The sequence below is a fragment of the Poecile atricapillus genome, chromosome W (assembly GCF_030490865.1).
Source record: "Poecile atricapillus isolate bPoeAtr1 chromosome W, bPoeAtr1.hap1, whole genome shotgun sequence".
Lineage (NCBI taxonomy): Eukaryota > Metazoa > Chordata > Aves > Passeriformes > Paridae > Poecile > Poecile atricapillus.
The window spans coordinates 58,301,386-58,320,776 of record NC_081288.1 but is presented as its reverse complement, the minus strand read 5'-3'; the positions used below and the strand labels follow the sequence as shown (position 1 = coordinate 58,320,776).

General features: G+C 39.1%; 1 protein-coding gene across 2 annotated transcripts; it reads right to left on the bottom strand.

Moving 5' to 3' along the window:
• Nucleotides 1-4,001: 4,001 nt before the first annotated feature.
• LOC131592211 (dol-P-Man:Man(7)GlcNAc(2)-PP-Dol alpha-1,6-mannosyltransferase-like) lies at nt 4,002-19,132 on the bottom strand. 2 transcript variants are annotated; one of them, XM_058863581.1, is made up of 10 exons: nt 19,014-19,132; nt 15,092-15,281; nt 14,813-14,945; nt 14,122-14,295; nt 12,590-12,784; nt 11,136-11,239; nt 10,458-10,681; nt 9,549-9,718; nt 9,287-9,362; nt 4,002-5,275 (listed from the first exon to the last, which is right to left on the bottom strand). In XM_058863581.1, exons 2-10 carry the CDS (start codon nt 15,254-15,256, stop codon nt 5,044-5,046), a joined length of 1,473 nt encoding a protein of 490 aa, XP_058719564.1. In that variant the 5' UTR covers nt 15,257-15,281; nt 19,014-19,132; the 3' UTR covers nt 4,002-5,043. The 2 variants fall into 2 exon arrangements, with proteins under 2 accessions (XP_058719564.1, XP_058719563.1); XM_058863580.1 differs by lacking the exon at nt 19,014-19,132 and adding an exon at nt 18,492-18,910.
• Between the last annotated feature and the right edge of the window lie 259 nt (nt 19,133-19,391).

Here is a 19,391-nt window from a genome sequence, read left to right as displayed (position 1 = left end):
GCAACTGCCTTTTCAAAGAACTCAGGTCTTGTGAAGGTTATATAATGGAAACAATCTATTGAGATGCATATTATGCTTCAGAAACCTGAGATAACGCTTCCCCCACATTTACATCTTTTTGTATGTGGCCTCTTTTCCTGCCCACCAAGTCCAAATGAAGGAAACGTGTTTGCAGAATTTAGTCAGTGAGCACTTACTACAAATACCTTCCCTTTGCTCCCCAAAAATAGCTTCTGAATTATAAAGAACTGAAATTCATTGCAAAGCTGACCCTAAAGTGATTTCATAAAATGAGTATGCCAACCAGAAATAGTAACCACAGCAATCTCCCAACTCAGGTATCAACTTGGGTTCTAAGGACAGGATCTTTGCTTAAGCTGTCCCTGACTCTTCATTTTCTCTATGAACCAGTGCCTTCTTCCAGCTTCTTAAGTTGGCAGTTCTAAAGGACAAGGTGGACTTCATTTCAGGCAGCATTTTTACCTTATACTTTGCACAAACTGACAGATGAAGAAGCCTTAGTACAGAACCAAGGGCAGTTGTAGCTGAAAGAAAGCAGAATTGGTGAAAGAGTGCCATTGACAGTAAGATGTAGAATTTCAGAGGAAACACTGGCTGCCCTTAATATCATAAAGGTTGTCAAAAGGTCTGGAATGAGCAACCAAAAAGTAGTTAAGAGTTGCTCATGTTTATCTGAAGAGCTGCTCTAAAATAAGTAGCTGCATATAAAATGGACCAGTTACAATTTGAAATCATACCTATATAAATAGGAAATAAAGAAAACCTTTGTAGAGCTATTTGTTATTTAGCTTAAAGAATTTTTGCAAATACCCTTTTAATCTTTGGTGTCACATGTTAAGCAGATAGTGATACATTTCATGTATCACTGTTTAACAGCCTCTTAACATTAGTCTTGGCATAGTTGAGACTAATTATGTAACCAGCTCACTGAGATAGCTGTGGCTAAATACTCTTGCTTACATCAGTGATAAACTCATCAGTTTCATCAGTGATGAAAAGTTTTCTTCTTTTCTTGCAAGCAGAAAGTGAAGTCACTTGCACAAGAAAGAGCCTTTGAATACTAAGAAGGAAAGCTCTTTGAGGGTGGTGGTAGAAGGGGAGTATGTAAGAGTGAGCACATGTAGTAAAGGGAAGCAACACTAGGCTATCATTCTTGGAATTTCTGTGTAAGTTATGAAAAAATGCTGCCAGATGCAAGGGAAACACTCTTGCATTAAAATTGATATAGCAAACCAATGCTAAGAACTCATGTCAGTTTTCAAGCTCCTTAACATTATGGGAAGAACTAGAAGTATTCAGGAAAATAAGAATGGTCCTGAAACAACTAACTGCAGGAGCAGCAGCACAATCTTAAGCTTGTTCTGAATGTGTAAGCTGCCTCACATGAGACATGCTCTGCTTTTTCTTCAGTTGTAGCAGATAAATGTATTTTATGTCAGATCCAATAAAAGCATTCTCCATATCTCCTCACCCCAATTTAGCTTGAGAGAGAAGACCCTAGCAAGTACTTAAGGGAGGTATAAGGTCAATATAGTCTAGTTTTTTCTAGCTCTTGATATTAGAGACCTTGTGAACTGGAAGTTGTTCCTTAATCTTTAGTTCTTTTGGTTCTTGATGGAAGAGTCATCAGTTTACCTTTATTTTGAAGCAGTTTTTACTTTCATCTTCTAGAAATGTCCTCTACTGGCAGGTTCCACAACTTTTTTTTTCATGCAATTACTTTATTTAGTTTAATAACAAGAATGTCTTACATCTCAGGCTATAGGACTGATTATTCACCTTCTCCATGTGAAATAGCATGATTACGTATTTTTGTCCAAGTAATCTGTTGGACTTTTTACAGGAACAAGCATTGCTTCCAAGAAATTAAGTCAAACTGGAAAGATCAATGTATAATGCTACACAACATTTGACCCTTGGAGAGTTTAAACAAGACACCCTAAAGCAAATTTCATTCTATAGCAGCATTAGAGATGAACTGTACTATCTTTTTGCTTTATTCAGGTTAATTCAACCTTCAGTTAATTCAGTATGCTCACCTTATTTCTGCTTTTGATAAAAGCTGAACTTCATGGTAGGATTGTAATCAGTCAAATCAAAAGGTATTTTTCTTTTAAGAACTTAAATAGGCAGGAGAAATTTGTTATTTTAAAGTCCCTTCAAAAACTCCAAGTGTTCAGTCTGTCCTCCTACCTGCCCCATTCAGTCTGTAACTTGACACTTCCTCAGATGTCCCCCAAATGTAGAACTTGTAATACCCCACTTCAGGTTTGTAGAAGGAGCAAGAGACTTCCCTTATGCCTTCTTTTATTTAAGGGAACTTAAACTCACACCTTTTTCTTCCATGCAAGTACGCTGAATATTAATTTATATTAAAGGAGAAAATAAGCTCTGTTGTTCTTGTGGAGCTAAAGAAAGGCAACACAAGACTTGGAGATTAGAAGATTCATTTAAGAGAGAGATGGCTTTAGCTTCTGTTCCAAGGGTTGCTTGTTTTATTCAAGCAGCCTTTAGGGAAAACTGCAGTAATCTTCGTCCCTGTTCGGCAGCTGCCCTGCTTATTCCAAGTGTGGGCCACCATAATATTCCTGGCCTGTGTCTGAGATAGTTAGCCATAGAATCATAGTTAGAAAGGAATACATGAGTTGGAAAGGACACACAAGGATCATTAAAGTTCAAACCCTGGTCCTGAACAGGACATCTCCAAGAGTCACACCATCTCCCTGAGAGTGTTGTTCAAACACTTCTTGAACTCTGCCAGGCTTGGTGCTGTGACCACTTCCCTGGGGAGCCTGTACCAGTGCCCAGCCATCCTTTGGGTGAAGAACCTTTTCCTAATATCCAGCTTAAACCTGCCCTGACAACATGCTGTTACAGATGTCATATAGCCACAGGTACTGTAGTGCCTGGATCACAATCTAGCCCTTTTAGCTACAAAACTACAGTTGCAGATTTTCAAACTAAGCACTTTCAATAACTACATAAGGAGAATAAGATGTAACAGGACCCAAATAGACTTCAGACACTCTTCAAAACTGCAATCCAGTATCTCTTTCCTGTCTCCTTGTATGTATTTTACCTTTCTTTACCCCAAACAAATAGAGTAAAAGGCCAGTTTGAGCTGATGGCTTCTATTTCCATGGGAGATGAGGCTGTGAACAGTAGTACACACGAGCACCACAGCTGAACACCATCACTGGTTTAAGTCCCACAGGTAGCACCTACACACCAGATCAAGTCTGTGGGGAAGGACCCTATGATGTATGAGATTCAGCAAGATGAAACTCTTCAAATGCCTTGTGTACATATTCAGTGCTACTTCAGACAGTAGCTTGAGATGCCTATTCTGCAAGCACAGTAGCCCTAGGTTTTTCTCTGTAGGTGATAGAAGCAAGTTCCTACAGAAGGATTCTGACAGCCAGGGATTTGGAAAGCTGGAGCAACCACACAGACATTTGTATACACCTGGGCAGGATAAATTTCAGTTTGGGTTCTTGAGTTGTGGATTCCAGCATGGGGGACAGTTACATGAAATCAATGATTAGCCTTAATATGAAGGCCTACCTACATCCTTAAACCAAAGTTTTCCTTTGTGTGGTTCCAACTCTGCAGCTATTTGCACATGCATTTCCTTCTGTCTCTTGTGAATTGTTTGATGTTCAGACTGGCTCTGGAGGAAGCTACTTTTTTTTCAAAGACAAGTCAAATAGATAGTAAGTGAATGATTTAAATTTCAAGAGCGGCCAGAGACTGGACCAACAAGTTCTGCAGGTTGTCTTTGCCAGATCTGCTCAGGCCAAGGAAGCCTGGGCAACAACAGCCACCCACAGGGGAGCAGGCTCCACCCCACCAGATCAGTTCCACTGATATATAATCTAGAGGCTAAAAGGAAAACATGGTCCCAAAAACTGAAACATACACAAGTAAAGGTAGTTCCTGAATCAAGCAATTTTAGAATAAAAAGAAAACAAACAAAACAAAAAACCCAAACCACTTTATTCCATAATCAGATTTTACTCAAGTTTTCAGTCAGCAAGGAATAGTTTTCTGCCTGTGATAATTTCAGTGATGCTGACATTTTACACTAAAGGAGCTTCCGTCACATTACAACTGGCCCTAACCAGAATTTTAACCTTTCTCCCTTGTTCCATTCAGCAATTTATGCAGACATCCTTAAAAAAAAAAAATCTAGTAAAGAAACTACAGAGCATGCAATCTTACTCTAGTTTATAGAATGCAGCAAATGGCACATTAGAGTACTCCTTTCCAAAGGGATTACTTAATAAAAAAAAAAAGCACCTATCTTAAAATGGACATTTTCATAGGTAAATTCTGCATAATAAAAGTTATTTTTCCCAAGAAATCCAAGTTACTGCTTTTTCTTGAACTGTTGTAATGAAGATAATCATCCTTAGTACTCAAATCTGTTATGAAACACTTGTCAAGAGGTCCAACTGCTTTTTAAGTGAATATTTCATTAGTTTGGTAGCCTACAGGGCACAGTTAGGAATTATGATGAAGCTACAATGAATATGGCTTTTCTATGTTGGTAACATCATTAGGTTTCACACAGGCAACCTGACAGCTGAGGGGGTTACAATCCTGTAAATACATTAAGTAATACATCTTTGCACACATAGATTACATATCAAATTATTGCCCTAGCACAAACCTGTTGATTTTGTATCTTATATAGGACAATTAGGACATACCTGTGCTACGTGATGAAACAGACTACCAAACCAAGTACACAGGTTTTACTCAATATCAGTGAACTTGTAGGCAACCTCTCTGAAATATATCTAACAATACAACTCAGTATACTGAGAATATACTGAATAGGAATGCACTGTATTATTTATGTAAGAAACAGGACGGAGCTAAATACCAATTGGCAGGTACAGAGATTTTCTGTGCCTTTCCACAGAAGCTGAGTTGCAGTGCTGGAATGACAATTTGTTGCTGTCTTATATAGTTCAGTCATCAGCAAAATCACATCAAAGACTTACTTAAAATTCACAGTCAAGATGATAGAGGAAGTTTCTCCAACAGTACTAATTTTGGTTTCAAGTTTAAAGTAAAAGGAGGTAGTGCAGTAAGGTTCAACCCAATTTTACTGATGCCAGGTATATTTGCCAGTGGCCTGTGGGTTGTCTTGTAATGTGATATTTGAAGAGGATTTGTTTCCATCAGTATATGTGTGTAAGAAAACATCAACTGGTCTCCTGGTTTAACATCTTCTCTTTTGTCATACCTGTAAAGAATAAAGAGGGTTTATTTTTATTCCTTGTTTTACCTATTAAAGATGGCCATTATTGCAGTGGCATGTAGCATCCAAGATGAAACACAAAAAGGAACTAATGTTCTCAGTTATATCTCCTGATTAAACAGTACTAGAGGAAGAAACAGTGTTTTTGAAGAGTGTAGGGATTCAGTCACTCCATGCAAGTCTTTCTGCTGCTATTGTGATATAAATCACAACTCCTAGAAATTTTTTTACTAGTTCCCTATTTGAATTTAGTGGAAAAATGACTCCAAAGCCTAAAATTGTAGGAAACTGGACCAATTTTTAAGTTTTACCCTACAAGAATCGCATTTGGAGAAATGGGAAGGGGTGGGGGGGGGGGGGGGGTTTGGGTTTTTTTGCTGTTGTTTGTTTGTGGGGTTTTTTAGTAATTCTAAAAAGTACCTTATGTGGTACTTAAGCAGAAACTTTTTTCTTCTGGTAGTCATACATTAGAGTAGGAGCCTCAGAGAATAGCAGGGAGAAGACCTCCTTGAACACTGGAGGAAAGAAAGAGCCTGGAAATTACAGTGCTGATTTGGCACTTGCTATTTCTAAGTTCAGTTTCCTGATCTACTACATGTTTGGGCAAGTCACTCTGGGTCAGCTTTTATGAGCTGTTTAAGTACCAGAATACATATAAATTACATGTAAAATTAAAAAAAAAAACATAACTACTGAGTTCTAGGGCTATTAATTATGTACACTTACAATTGTTTCTTAAAAGGACTTATGTTCACTAGCTACTGAAGGATTTTACAAGATGAGAAAACAAGTGACTTAGCCATTTGGCAGGGATGTGAAAGATCTAGTTTCAGTCACTTTTCATCTCATCTAAGCCCAAAACTGAAGTTCATTACCGCTTAAGAACTGTATGAACCCCTTTAATCTTCTAGGAATTGAGACAGATCTCCCTCACTGTCTCATGAGGACATGATTCTACTTCGCAATAGTTATTTGTTCATTCACTGAGGAGAGTCAGGTACCATTTATAGCTTAAGGGTTAGGATATCCATACTGGACATGGCAGCCTGATTGAGTCCTCAATCCAGCAACTTCAAAGAAGGAGGTCGGTTCACTCCAAAACACTCCATAAACCACTGTTAGGCTCTGTAACCTGAGTGAAGACCAGTGCCCCATTTTTCACCTTTTCTCTTGCCCTGTTCTGTTTTCTACCAGCACTTGGAACTCCTATTCTTAGGCACCTTAATCCTTCCACACATTTCAGAGGCATCTTATTCAGGCTGTGACTTCCCTTGCAGATGTGGACACAGGTAGGGAAGCAGTGCAGTCCCAGCCCTACATACCCTTAAATGCACCTAGGATTAAATCCACCCTGCATCTTTGCAGGCCTGGCCTCTCCTGTGTCTGAATTCCCTGAAAAAAGTATCTATTGATAATTTTGTAATGCTGCCTGACAGGGCATTAACATTTAAGACATCTGAAGGAAGGACTTTACAGAAAACTAGAGGTTTTGTGTGGATTGTTAACTAAAATTTTGGCAACTCAGAAAAGATCCCAGACTGACAGAATTCATAAGGGTCACTAAATACACCATATAATGCAGAATCTGCACAATGAATAGGTGTTTTCTTCTTCTTCTAAAACAATTGCATGCTAATTTCACCTGCTATTTCCAAAAATATCACAATACCCCTTAGGTTGGTAGATGCATCCAAACTGGCAGAAGGAACAGCATTACTTTGTAACAACCTTACCAACTAATTTCACATTTTCTTCATCAGCAAGTAGAAGGCCTTTCATCTGGCTGCAAGCATTTCTGAATTTTATTATTTTTAAATACTTTAAGCTTACACAGCATATTTAGTCAGGGTTCAAAGAGACTGCACTAATTGAAGACAAGATTGTAACACCTGTTCCATTTAAGAACCTGCATCAAGCTCCTTTCAATCACCCTTTGAAGAAAAATAATATATCACTTGCATTTTTCTTGAGGCAAATAGATCTAATCTGAGCACTCTACTGAAAGCTGATAACTTTAAGATGATTTATGGATTGCAGTTACCTGATGAATCATCAGCCTTCACAGCCACCCCATCCCTAATCTGTTTCCACCTGACATATACAGTCTATAAAGATGTTAATTTTTACCCATCTGAAAGGCTGACACTTTCTTGGACAACAAGAAAATGGACAGTTGGTGCCACTAAACTTTGCACTACTGTGCTGTCAGACCAAGTGGTAGTCCTGTGTATGATGCTCAGTTGTGGATTTTGCCTGGTTTTTTTAATGTGAAAATTTATGCTGAATCAGCCCTTCCTTGAGCCTTTGTTTTGCTGAGTACAGATAAAAGTGAGAGAGAAACTGCTTTGTAGCTGCAACACTATGAAACATCAGTCAGTGACAGGGATATTATTCATTCACCTTCCAATCCCACTAGGCCTTACAAGCCTTATAAACACAAAGTAATCCAACACTCACTAACTCAAAAAGCTCATTGGAATGAAGCACCTCTGAGAGAGTAGAGTTGTATGCAGAGTAGTGTGTGTATTTAAGTATATTTAAAAACTGCAAAGATTGAAACATCTTAGCTATCATGCACATTCTATCCCTTGTACTATAGCAGCTTAATGTATGTCTCTTCCCAATTCATGGCTTAAGACTTTCTCTAGATGAAACATACAAAAAAACAACATGAAATAAACAGTGGACAGGTAATTGAGAAGGCTTTTAACAGTGTGTAGCATCATGAGAGTGCTTGGAAATAAAAAGGCATAGCGAGATCGATGATTTTTGTAATTCCCTTGGAAGCATTCTTTCCCCTTCTGCTTTACTTTCAAATTACTTCTATCTCATAACATACCAACAATTAAATTATGTTTGTTCATCTGATCCTGAATACTGTAACTGGGGCAAAAGAACTCTATGCTCAGAATATCTCTTAAATCAAACTCTGCTTGTGTTGCTTTTGTTTTGTGCAGTATGAAGGGAGGCTTTGTGTCACCTTCTAATGAATAATTTTCATTAACATAATTTTCATTTAAATTAAAACCTTATGCTTCAGCTGAAGAGGTAGGCCTAAAAATCAGAAAGGTGCCTATTTTTTTTTTTGTTTTCATCCTGAAAAGCAAATAATGCGAGCCCACATCTCCTACTATTCATTCCAATATTCCAACCCTTAAAAAGTATTTGTGTATCACCCTACTCATAGTAACAAAGCACTCAACAGCCTTCCCTCAGAGCTAATGAATGTGTTCACAGCAGCAGCTTCCATGCCATCTATATGAAGGATGTTCCACATAAAAATAGACTTTCAGTATTAAAATGTACATGAGCCTCACACTGCCACACGTCATTCAGACAAACAAATCATTATATATACTGTTTGCCAAGAACAACTCTTTCAGGTTTAGGTTTAAAGTCTCGTGGGGTATCAAGCCTAGCCTCATTAAACATATTGGTATTAATTTTGGTAAGCCCACAATTTTTGTGCTGTTTCTGATGTCTTTAGAATCATAGAATTATTAAGGGTAGAAAAGATGTCGAAGAGCATCAAGCCAAATTGTCACCTTAGCACCACCACCACATCCACCATTAAACCATGGCCCCAATTGCCATATCCACACTTTTAACACTTCCAGGGATGGTAATTCCACCACTTCCCCGGGCAGCATGTTCCAATGCTTGACAACCTCTGCCATGAAGGACTTTTTCCTAGTATTGCACCTAAACCTCCCCTGGCACAACTTGAGGCCATTTCCTCTTGTCCTTTGAAATATTCTATGCTATACAGGCAAATCAGAATCAACCAAAACAATGAAAAAACACTGTAGTGCTTTATATCTGAAATGGCAGTACTGCAGACATCCAAAATTCTCTGTAGATTCATATTGTTCTTAAGCTAGTTTAATAAATATGCTGTACCAGAAATTGTGTTTGCAATTATTGTCCCTGTGCATATGCAAAAAAGGAAAGAGCAGGCTACTGTCCACAAATCAAAATACTTCATTCAGAACATACCTCCAATCGGAATTGATTTCTAGAAACCGAGAAACTCCTGTTTGTGCTGCAGCCACATCAATATGAACAGAGACATCTACATAAATAAAGAAAAAAGAATACAGTTTCAAAACTCTTCCAACTATACTCTGATTAGTAATAAATTAACAAAATAGTAACAAAGACGATGCATGTACCTAATTTGAAGAAGTGGTGTTCAGTACATGAAAAGATATACTGAAATCAAAATTAGGTGAACATACCTCAAGCCAGCTTTACATACCTGCTGTAGAAGGTACCAACTCATGTAACTTCTGAATTGCTACTCCTCCAGGATAATTGAAATGTGAAACATATAAAGATGTTCCTGAATAAACAGCATTAAGTAGAAGATGCATTATAATAAAGAAAGATCCAAGTTTGTACAGCCAGGATCTCCGGTAGTTATTCAGACTGTTGAAGAAGAGAAAAACAACAAAGAATAAACTGCTATTTTCTTTCATACTGGTCACTGACTACTGTGACACAACTGTTATGGAACCTCCACCTCTAGATAATAAAGATTAATGCAAATTTTATTAATCCTGCATGGCATGTATTTATTACTAATTTCTAGATAATTAACTTCTAATGACATTAAATTAGAATATTCTCATTAATAAAGCTAAGAAAAACTTATCAATAAAGCAAAGTATTTCTGTGTTTAAAAACTTCAACTACGAATATATTCTCTTTTAAAGAAGTTAAACTCTGAACTTCAATTTGTTTACTTAATATACCCAAACATAACTATTTAACTCCATGTTTCACAAGCCTCGCTGGTGTATTAACCTATCTCCTGAGGTAAGTTGTGTTAACAGCTCAGGAGTACCCTGGAATATCTCTTTTTTTCTGGTAGATGAAATAAACTGCATTGTAACAACGTAACAGTAAAATTAGGGCTCTATCTCAATTCTCCTCCAGACTTCCCAAACAGTCCCATCAAAAGCCCCATTTGACTCTTCTCTGTTTCCACTCCTCTCTGCAGTCAAATGGGTACAAAGACCTCAAACTCCTTTCTAGAGCATATGAATATTTCAATATTATCCAGAGTTCAAGATGGAAAAAAAGTGCATAAAAATAGTATTAATAGTTTTCCTTTTGCATTTTCAGAGGAAAAAAAAACAATAAATAAACAGGATTTTGAACTTACATTCGTGAGCACATTTTAGCAGCCACAATGTTGAAGACAGGGAAAGTATAGATGATGAAACGTAGCTCTTTGTGTGGGAGAAACGAATACAAGAAAATAAAGCCCAGCGCTGGTAGAAGTAAAATTCGAGTTCTCTTTTCCGTTACCCCTAAAGGTACAAATATTATGCTGCATCCCAAAGCACGAGGCAGGGCTGAATAGAAATACCACAAGAAGGGAGAGGTCTTCAAGGTGAAGAGTTAAGGATGCTTTCACTGCTAACAAGTAAAGTAACCATTCTTTACATTATTTACCCACAAATTTTGCAAATATGCAGTATACTTTTTGTATACACATTCTTCCGGCCTTTCATCTCCTGCCTTATTTTTAGAGAACTAAAAACAGTTGCTTAATTACATTCACATTACCCAACAGAGGCACATCAAATGGCACTAATGATGGGCAACATGAAAAACCAAGGGAAAGAAACCCAGCTTTATATCGGTAGGACACAAATGGGCAAGAAAAAGGTAGCAGAGGAGACTTACAATTTGCAGAAAAACCTAAGAGACAGACATTGTCTCATAAGTTTTAAATACTGAAAAATAGAATCTAACACCCTGAGTCTCAGAAATAAGTCGCATCAAGTCTTTGCTTTGGCTGGTAGTGTTCCTTTTCTCTGGATGTTTCAAAGGATACTCCCCAGTTGGAACTTTTGTTTAAAACTGTGTTATACCAGAGTACTTTTCCCTCAGGCCACACAAGCTGCCTCCAAAATAGAGAATCCACAGCAATTGTTAGCCCTAAAAGAATTAAAGAGATACAAATCTGCTTGAAATAAAAACCAGGGAAAAGCAAAACATGTACAGAATATCGAGACCAACATAAACTGAAACATGCACTGTAAACCTCACCCAAAACCACAGAGAAGACTGAATATGTCTGTCTTGCAGGGGAGACACAGAGAAGGGAGGCACTTCTGAACAAAAGCCTTAAAAGAAGCATGTTAGACATGAATCCAATTTGGATTCACCCCACTACAACCCCAGGTTTGAAAAAAATGGTTTAACTGAGGTTTGTTTTAGAAGACTATTAATTAAGAGCATTAAATGTAATGAATGGTAAGAAGCTCATGATAAATTCAAATAATACTAAATTTTTTATTGTGAAGCTAAAACTGTTCTTTGTTAAGTTAGAAGAAACAATCACAAAGTTTGCTACTATTCATTAGGTAGAGAGTGAATGAGAATAAGGGATGAAAAGCAAAAAAATTCCAAAACTGTCAGCCCTATCTCCCCCACTCAGCTCTTTGAAAACTGCTCTGATATTTAAGGATTTTGCTCAGATAGGAAATGGGAGTACCAGTGGTTAATTCCCATCGGACATCCAAACTCTACATCACGAGGTGCCTCCAAATGCACAATTGTTTAGTGTTTCTATTGTGCACTCTGTGGAAGGGACAGCACACTGCTAGGGGTCATCATTACGTATCTGACAACAGCATTTTTAATTAGGCAGTCTGGCAGAGCAGCTTAGAGTATTTATGTGCATATATACATGGGTCTTCCATGGACAGGCAGAGACAAGGGAATTTTTCAACAACTCCAGCATGAACATCACTTAAGCTGTTAAATTTCATTTAATAATGGAACACAGCTGAACTGCAGCTCTGCTCACAACCCACCTGATTGGTATCTCTGCCACACAGTTATATTTTATCTTGGGACTCAGCTTATAGATAGCTGAGGCAATAGATGTTACAACAGATAATATGCACAAGTAGCCAAAGCCAGGTACTAATTGTACTGAAGTTAACTCACACTAAGCCTCTTTAAGATCAGGACATTATACTGTAAGCATCTGAACTCAGAGGCCGCAGTAGCTTTCTCTGCTTTGCAGACATCTATTTCCTCACACAGAAATTTTTTCCTCACAAAGATACAAAAAAAAATCCTGTCATATTATTAGAAAATAAAATCAAATTAAACCAAAAACAACTCATAACACCCCACTTACCCTTTCTCCACTGCCATGCCCCAAAAAAAACCCTTAAGGACCAACAATTCAACAAGTTATTCAACAGATAAATCAGTCAAAACTCCAGATGTCTCTTGAACTTAATGCCATTTGCCTTCCTCTAAGCAAGCACTTACCCAACCAAAACATTCCAGCTGGAACAGCATGGGAAAGCACCTTGAAAATGGAGATTCTTTTAGTTAATAACGTCACGAGGAGCATGAGGCCTAAGAATATGCAGAGCTCTGATCTGAAGACTATAATCACCAAAGCTGAGAACCAAATGAACTGCCTTTGCTTTTGCTGTATCCAAAATGTCAATGCCAGGAGCACTGCAAAAAAAACCCAAACAATAAAACAAACAAAAAAACCCAAAACATATCATCCAACATACTGAATTACTTATTTTCTGAAGGGTAACATTTAATGGTATCTTGTTCCTCTAACTTCCCATCAATCCTCTCTTGGTCTCTCTACCATTTCTAGTCCAGAAATTCTTCCTTTGAGAGAAATGTAATTTGGAATAATGCACAGCTTTATAGTGTTGATGCTTAAGTAATTAAGAAAAGTATAACCACAGAAGGAATACATGGGAACTCTTTCTAGACACTGTATTTAATTGCTGTTGAGGAGGGGAAAGAAAAACAAACCTTAAGGGAGTACTAAAAGTTTCTGAAACTATGATTCATCATTATTATTACTCAATATCAGCTGGGCAGTTGGTTTATTCTCTTGGATGAGTATATTCTATATTCACTATAACGCAAACCCATTTCAAACATAAAAATGAGACTACAGACTACTGCTGAGGAAGAAAGATCTATAAATTCATTTACATGATTAGGTGGGACACCTGTCTCTACAGATGAAGTTGTCTCTACTTCTAATTTAAATCTCAACATAGTAAAGTGCTCTGGATCCTAAGGAAAACATAAAATACTAAGGTACAAAATCATGAAACAACTTGCATTTTTAAATATGCATAAATTATCTGAGACATTACTACCCAGTTTATCTGACAATTCATCTGCTTTTGTTTCTCATTTCTCATCTATACAGGTTCTTACATCAACCTCCTAATTTTATTAGCAGAACAACTTGCACTGAAGCATTTAGTGACTCAGTTAATATCTGTCACATGTGATTAATTTTCCTCTTTATCATCTCTGGGGGAAAATTGTATACATAGAGAAGGGTTTAACTTTGATTTTTTTTTACTCTAAGTATAGAAACTGCTGCATTTGTAGACAGCTTCAGAAGAGGAAGGTGGAGATGTTGCAGTAGCAATTTCTTCTACAATCCCATGAAAAAGTCCTTTGCAGACCAAGTTCACGTGGTTTTTTTTGAACTGCAGGTATACCTCCTCCTTTTTCATAGCTCTATGCTTCATGCATTGGACTGTACTGAAACCTTTAGCTAACCAAAGTTATCTGACAAAACCTACACGTACTCACATTCAATAAAACTTGATTCAACAGTCGTTGTACGCATATATGGTAAAAAAAGAGGAAGAAATTTAGACTAGAAAACTAACTTTCTAGTCTTGTTATCACACAATTTAATCAAGTAGATATGTTAATTTGGTCTGACCATACTTTTCCTGTGCATTAACTGCTGATACATTTGAAAGTAAGTTTTAGATTTTAATCTTTTTACTTTAAATACCTACCAGATGGAAGTGCAAACACATTAGGGAGGGTTCTTGTACAGTAAAACATCAAATGAAACTGAGTAACAGTGATGAGACAGAAGATTGATGCTGTAGTTGCTCCAAATTGTTTTCTAACTTCTTTCTGTAGCTTCCATAATGTGTAAATCACACAGAGCCCCAAACTTCCTCGGACTATCAGGAGAATAAAAACAGGAATTAAAGAGTATTGTCAGATGGATCACTGATAAATGGCCATGTTATATAAGTGGGAAAACATTCTGAAGATTAACACTTAAGATACCACAATATAACTACCTTCAAAGAAACAAAAAGCCAAATAAAACTTCCTTTAGTTTATCTATTCTAATCCACTTTTAATCTGTCTGGTAGTTCTGCACAAAGGTCAGTGCTTCCATGACAAAGTTAAGGATCCTTTCTGAAGTGTGCATGGGAGTGTACTCTCTGAAAAGACTTGAGACACTTGCTTTTTTTACACTGCCTGACATTTGTTAGCACAGACTTTCTGCGTGCTGTTAGTTACTCCCTTAAGAAGGAATGGAGTGGCCATGTTGGCCCCAAGTACCACGGTTTGAGTTTTCCTTCATTGAAGAAAAGAATATCACAATTTAACCATTGATCCAAATGTAGCAAAAATGTTTTAACTGATGCTCTAATGGGTGACATCTCCGAGGATTTGAAGTTCTCATACCTATCAGCTGAGAATAAAACTTGGACATTCTTAGCACAGAAAGTACGTAGATGGCTGGGCTGGAAAGAGCAGCAATAAAAATTGGTCCAAGGAACGTTCTTGGGACAACTCCAGGAAATTCATGATGGTCATACTGCAAAAAGGAGAATCTACTTAAAATAAGGCAAATCAGAAACAAGGGAAAATAAATCATATTCACACCACATTCATCCTACAGGTACTGCAGGGAATTGCCATCTTTATCACTGTCCAAAAATGAAGATATTATTTTCAATTTACCTTATCCAAGTCCAGCTGGTGGTACACCACATCATGGATAGCTTGTAGGTTAAAGCTTTCCTCCACTTTTGTAAAGGGACAGACAGTTAAATGAACAAAGGCCACAGCAATAAGCAGCAGCAGCAATGGGAATGACCTCCCACTTGAGCTCCTCTTCTGAGCCATCTTAGGTTTTAAGTTCAGATCTATTCTGTTGTAATTAAAAAGAAATTTTTTTAAAAATTACATAGATAATATGGCATGAAGTACACAACCAGAAAAAAATATTGATTTTCCAAGGAAAATGTATTACAGCAGTTGAAAAGTTTAAACAAAGACTAGTAAGACAAAAAATCCAGGAAATTTTTTACTACATTCAGTGGATTAAGGTAGTCAAAAATATATCCAGAAGCATTTCAGAATTTATGCCACCATCTGTAAATATAATTGTTTTAATTTTCACCTAAAAAAACTCAAAACATGGACCCTAAAAGAAAGTATATCCCTTTGCCTTCCATACTGCCCCACTGCTGAATGTCACCTCAGATTTGTGGGACAGACAGCTTTGTAATTTACCATACTTTAACTGCACAGTGGATTTACCCATGATCTTTAGAACATACTGTCTTGTTTGTTCAGGGCTCCAAAATCAGTGGGAGAGAATCCACAAGCATGAGAAATTATTCAGAACAGAGTACTTTGATCTCCCAGGTTTGACAGCAGCTAGGTCTGGATTTAGCCACAGAAGGACAAAAGATGCCCTCAGGCACCCACACACTATGTCACTTTGTCACTATGGCAAGAGACACTCTGTACCCCACTTCACACTTCTCCCAGACATGAAGGCCACCCCTCCCTAGTGCTTCATTTCACAACACCACTGAGCCATTCTTATAGTAGTATTTATTTGCATTTTATCATCATGATAAAATCATGTGTTCACATGATGCCAGAGCAAATCTATTTCATGCTCTTTTAATTTAAGCTTTTAATTTTTTTTTAAGTTTACAATTTAATAAAATACAAGAGATTTTGGTTATTGTTATTCTTGTTCTGTTCTCAGAGACAAAATTTCAAAACCAGGACTTTTAAGGTACAACTGGGGTTTTGGCTAGAGATGTTTTCTCCTGCGTTTTGGTCTAAATATGTCCATCAAACAGATGTATGACAACTGGCAGATTCCCTGGCATCACTTAGCAACTGCGTCCTAGAGCTACCTTTTCCTGAACTGATGTTTGTGCTGCTCATCAGTAAAAACAAGTGAGCTCACATTCCTTGTATTCACACCTAGCACAAATAAATCCTGAAATTTGTGTACTTCCTGTAAATTGCATGTATCTGCATATTATTTTAAATATCTCATTGACTCGGCAAATCTTTTTCTGATGATTGCTTCTGCTGAAGACTGTAATTGAAGCTCTCAAGTCTGGGCTCAAAGACTGTTGTCATTGTCAAGAGCCTAAACAAACCCTTCACTCCAGGAAGTAGCAACAGCCTTTTTAACCTGTGTCTAGTATTACTTCTTTACAAGAATGGATAACGATGGTTTATGCTACAACAGAATCCTTTTCCCACAGGAGTAGAAAAAAGATGTATGGGACTGACACCAGGATACCTCAAAAAGTGTCTGGCAGGAATTAAGTTCCTGCACAGGGCATTTTATGTTGCACAAATTCTTGTCTATAGAAGGCAAATTCTTCCAATAAATGCACAAGAATCTCACGTTTCTGGGCAAACTTAACTGAGGAGAAAAACGGACACTGAAGGGTCAATCCACTGCTGCACACAGCAACACAACACTTGAGCAGCTCATGCATCAGGTGAAACCGCATATTCACCCACAATGTAGGTACTCCTTACCCCAAGTTCACAGCTTCTCAACACTGCAGGTATTTTAGGACCCAATAAATCCTTATAAAAGGATCCAAGTGCCAAGAAGTTCTATTTCTTCCTTCTTAGCTACATCATCTGCATAACAACAAGCTGCTGACATCACCTATAAATACTGCATTCATTATACTCTGACCAATCTACAACAGAGCCTGCACCCGCTATCTTTAGCTGATAAACCACATGAATAATCAGTACCAAACTTCCTAAATCAGAATGAAAGCAAAGCTATATATCCCACAGATAGTTTATCATAAACTTTTTTTTTTTTAATCTTGTTGACTCCAATCCTTTTGTATGCCTGAAAAAAGTAAGCATGCCAGCATACGTGTACATCTTGAAGATAATTATATGCATTACAGATACTGAAGTTTCCTGAAGGGAAACATGCTAGAAGATAAAAAACCAAAGCATGAAGACAACACCCGGGTTTCTGGGATACAGCCTAATAAATTCAGTGGTCTTGTCAAGAAGAATTTATCAAGGACAGGTAGACATTGAATTTGATGATTAAAATAAATTTGCTATATAAAAAGCAAATAATTGCAATTATGGTTTTTTATTTTTTAAATGCCAAAACCACAGAAACATATTTTCCCGTAATAAAATTAATTTAATAATGAAGCTTAGAGGAATAACCATAAGCAAACACACACAGGTTTGTCCATTGATTACATTCTGGCAACTTCAGAAGAATCTTCCTCAGGCCTCTACAACATAGCTACACTGACTCCTCCCACAGGAATCTACATCCAGATGGAATCATAGAAGAGCAGAGATTTTAACACAAAGGATTCATCCTTTCCTGGGATTAAACTGGGTGAAAAAAAATGTGGGTTTTAATGTAAAAAAAAATATAGCTGAGGTACTTCCATCAAAAATGGTTTGTTTATGTTTTATACTTTTTCAGTGGAAGTATCACTAGTTCACATAAATTTTTTACTCTCCCCGTGAAAAATTTACCAAATTTAGCTTATTTATGTTTTTCAGACATGCTTCAGAAGAGCTAGAGTTTGGCGGCCAAACTGCATGTTAAATCTGTCTAGAGCCATTTCACTGCTTCACATGGAGGCATCTAAGCAGAACTGCCAAGTGCACCCCAGCATAAGGTCTTCCCTCTTAACTTGATCTACCTTTGAAAAAACTCATTTTGCATTATCTTAAATTTCCATGGCTTTTTTCCTATGCTCTAATAGCTCTTTCAAGTTTGCTCTAGAATTAATACCTCAATGAGGGCAGATTTAAACCTTGTAGTTGCTGGGATTGCCTTTTCTTCTTGTATTAGGAAAAAACTGCAGTTACTATGCTTATATACACATCCTCATGAGTTTCGAGGCTAGATAAAAAAAAACCCACAAAAAACCAGAAACCAAAAACAAACTTAGGAGAAAGAAAAGGAGAGAAGGTAGTGGCAGGAAATACAGTGTGGGACACCACTAGACACAAAGGTACGACGCAGCGATACAGAAAGAAATGGCACTCTTGGGGCCGGGATAAAAAAACATGCAGAATGCTCTCGACTGAAACCTACCCAAATCCAACCCGAACACCCACCCTCCCCACGCCGCCATCGCAGGGGACGCCCGGACAGCCCAGCCCAGCCCAGGCGGGGCAGGTTTGAGGTGCCGCCCGTGTCAGGTCACTCTTGTGAGGGGGCTCCCTGGGGGCTTCAGGCCGTGGCCAAACAGCACCCGCTGCTCCTGCAGCCGCCGACGCCGCCCCGAGGCCGCCAGGCCCCCGCGGCAGGGGCAAGGCAGCGCGCCCCGCGCACACCCCTCAGGAGGCGGCTACCCTGCTCTGCCCTGCCCGGCCCGGCCGTGCTCCCTCCCGCCACACCACAGCTCCCGCGCCCGGGAGGCGGAGAGCTAGGGCGGCCGCCTGGCAGCGCCCGGCGGGGCTCCCGGGAACGCCCTCTGGCCCGGCTGCAGCAAAGGCACGGACAGCTGGCGGCTCTCCCGCTCGGCCGCCGCCCCATCCATCCATCCCTCCCTCCCTCCCTGCCTTCACCCGCCCCGCCGCCCCGGGCAGCGCCCGCGGCCCGTCCCGCACTCACCGCGCGCGCGCCCACGTGGCCGCCCCGCAGAGGGCGCCGGCAGCGCGGGAGCGGCAGCGCCAGTCCCGCGAGCACGTGACCGCCTCCCCCGCCGGCCATATTAGGTGATGGCAGGGCACGCCCCCGGCAGCGGGAGGTCTCCGAGGCGGCTGTCAAATACAAATGGCGGGCGGCTCTGAAGCCCCATCGGAACCGGTGCCTGCCCTTTCTCATGATGGCGGCGCAAGAGGCCGATGGGCGTCGCCCTCTCCGGCAGCTCTGCCCCGCCCCCTGCCCGGCTCTCTGGGCACGCGGGGGGCTCCCATTGGTTCGGAGCGTGGCGGCCGCTGATTGGACCACGTCCCTCCGCTCCGTCTCCTCGACCAATGAGCGCCCGTG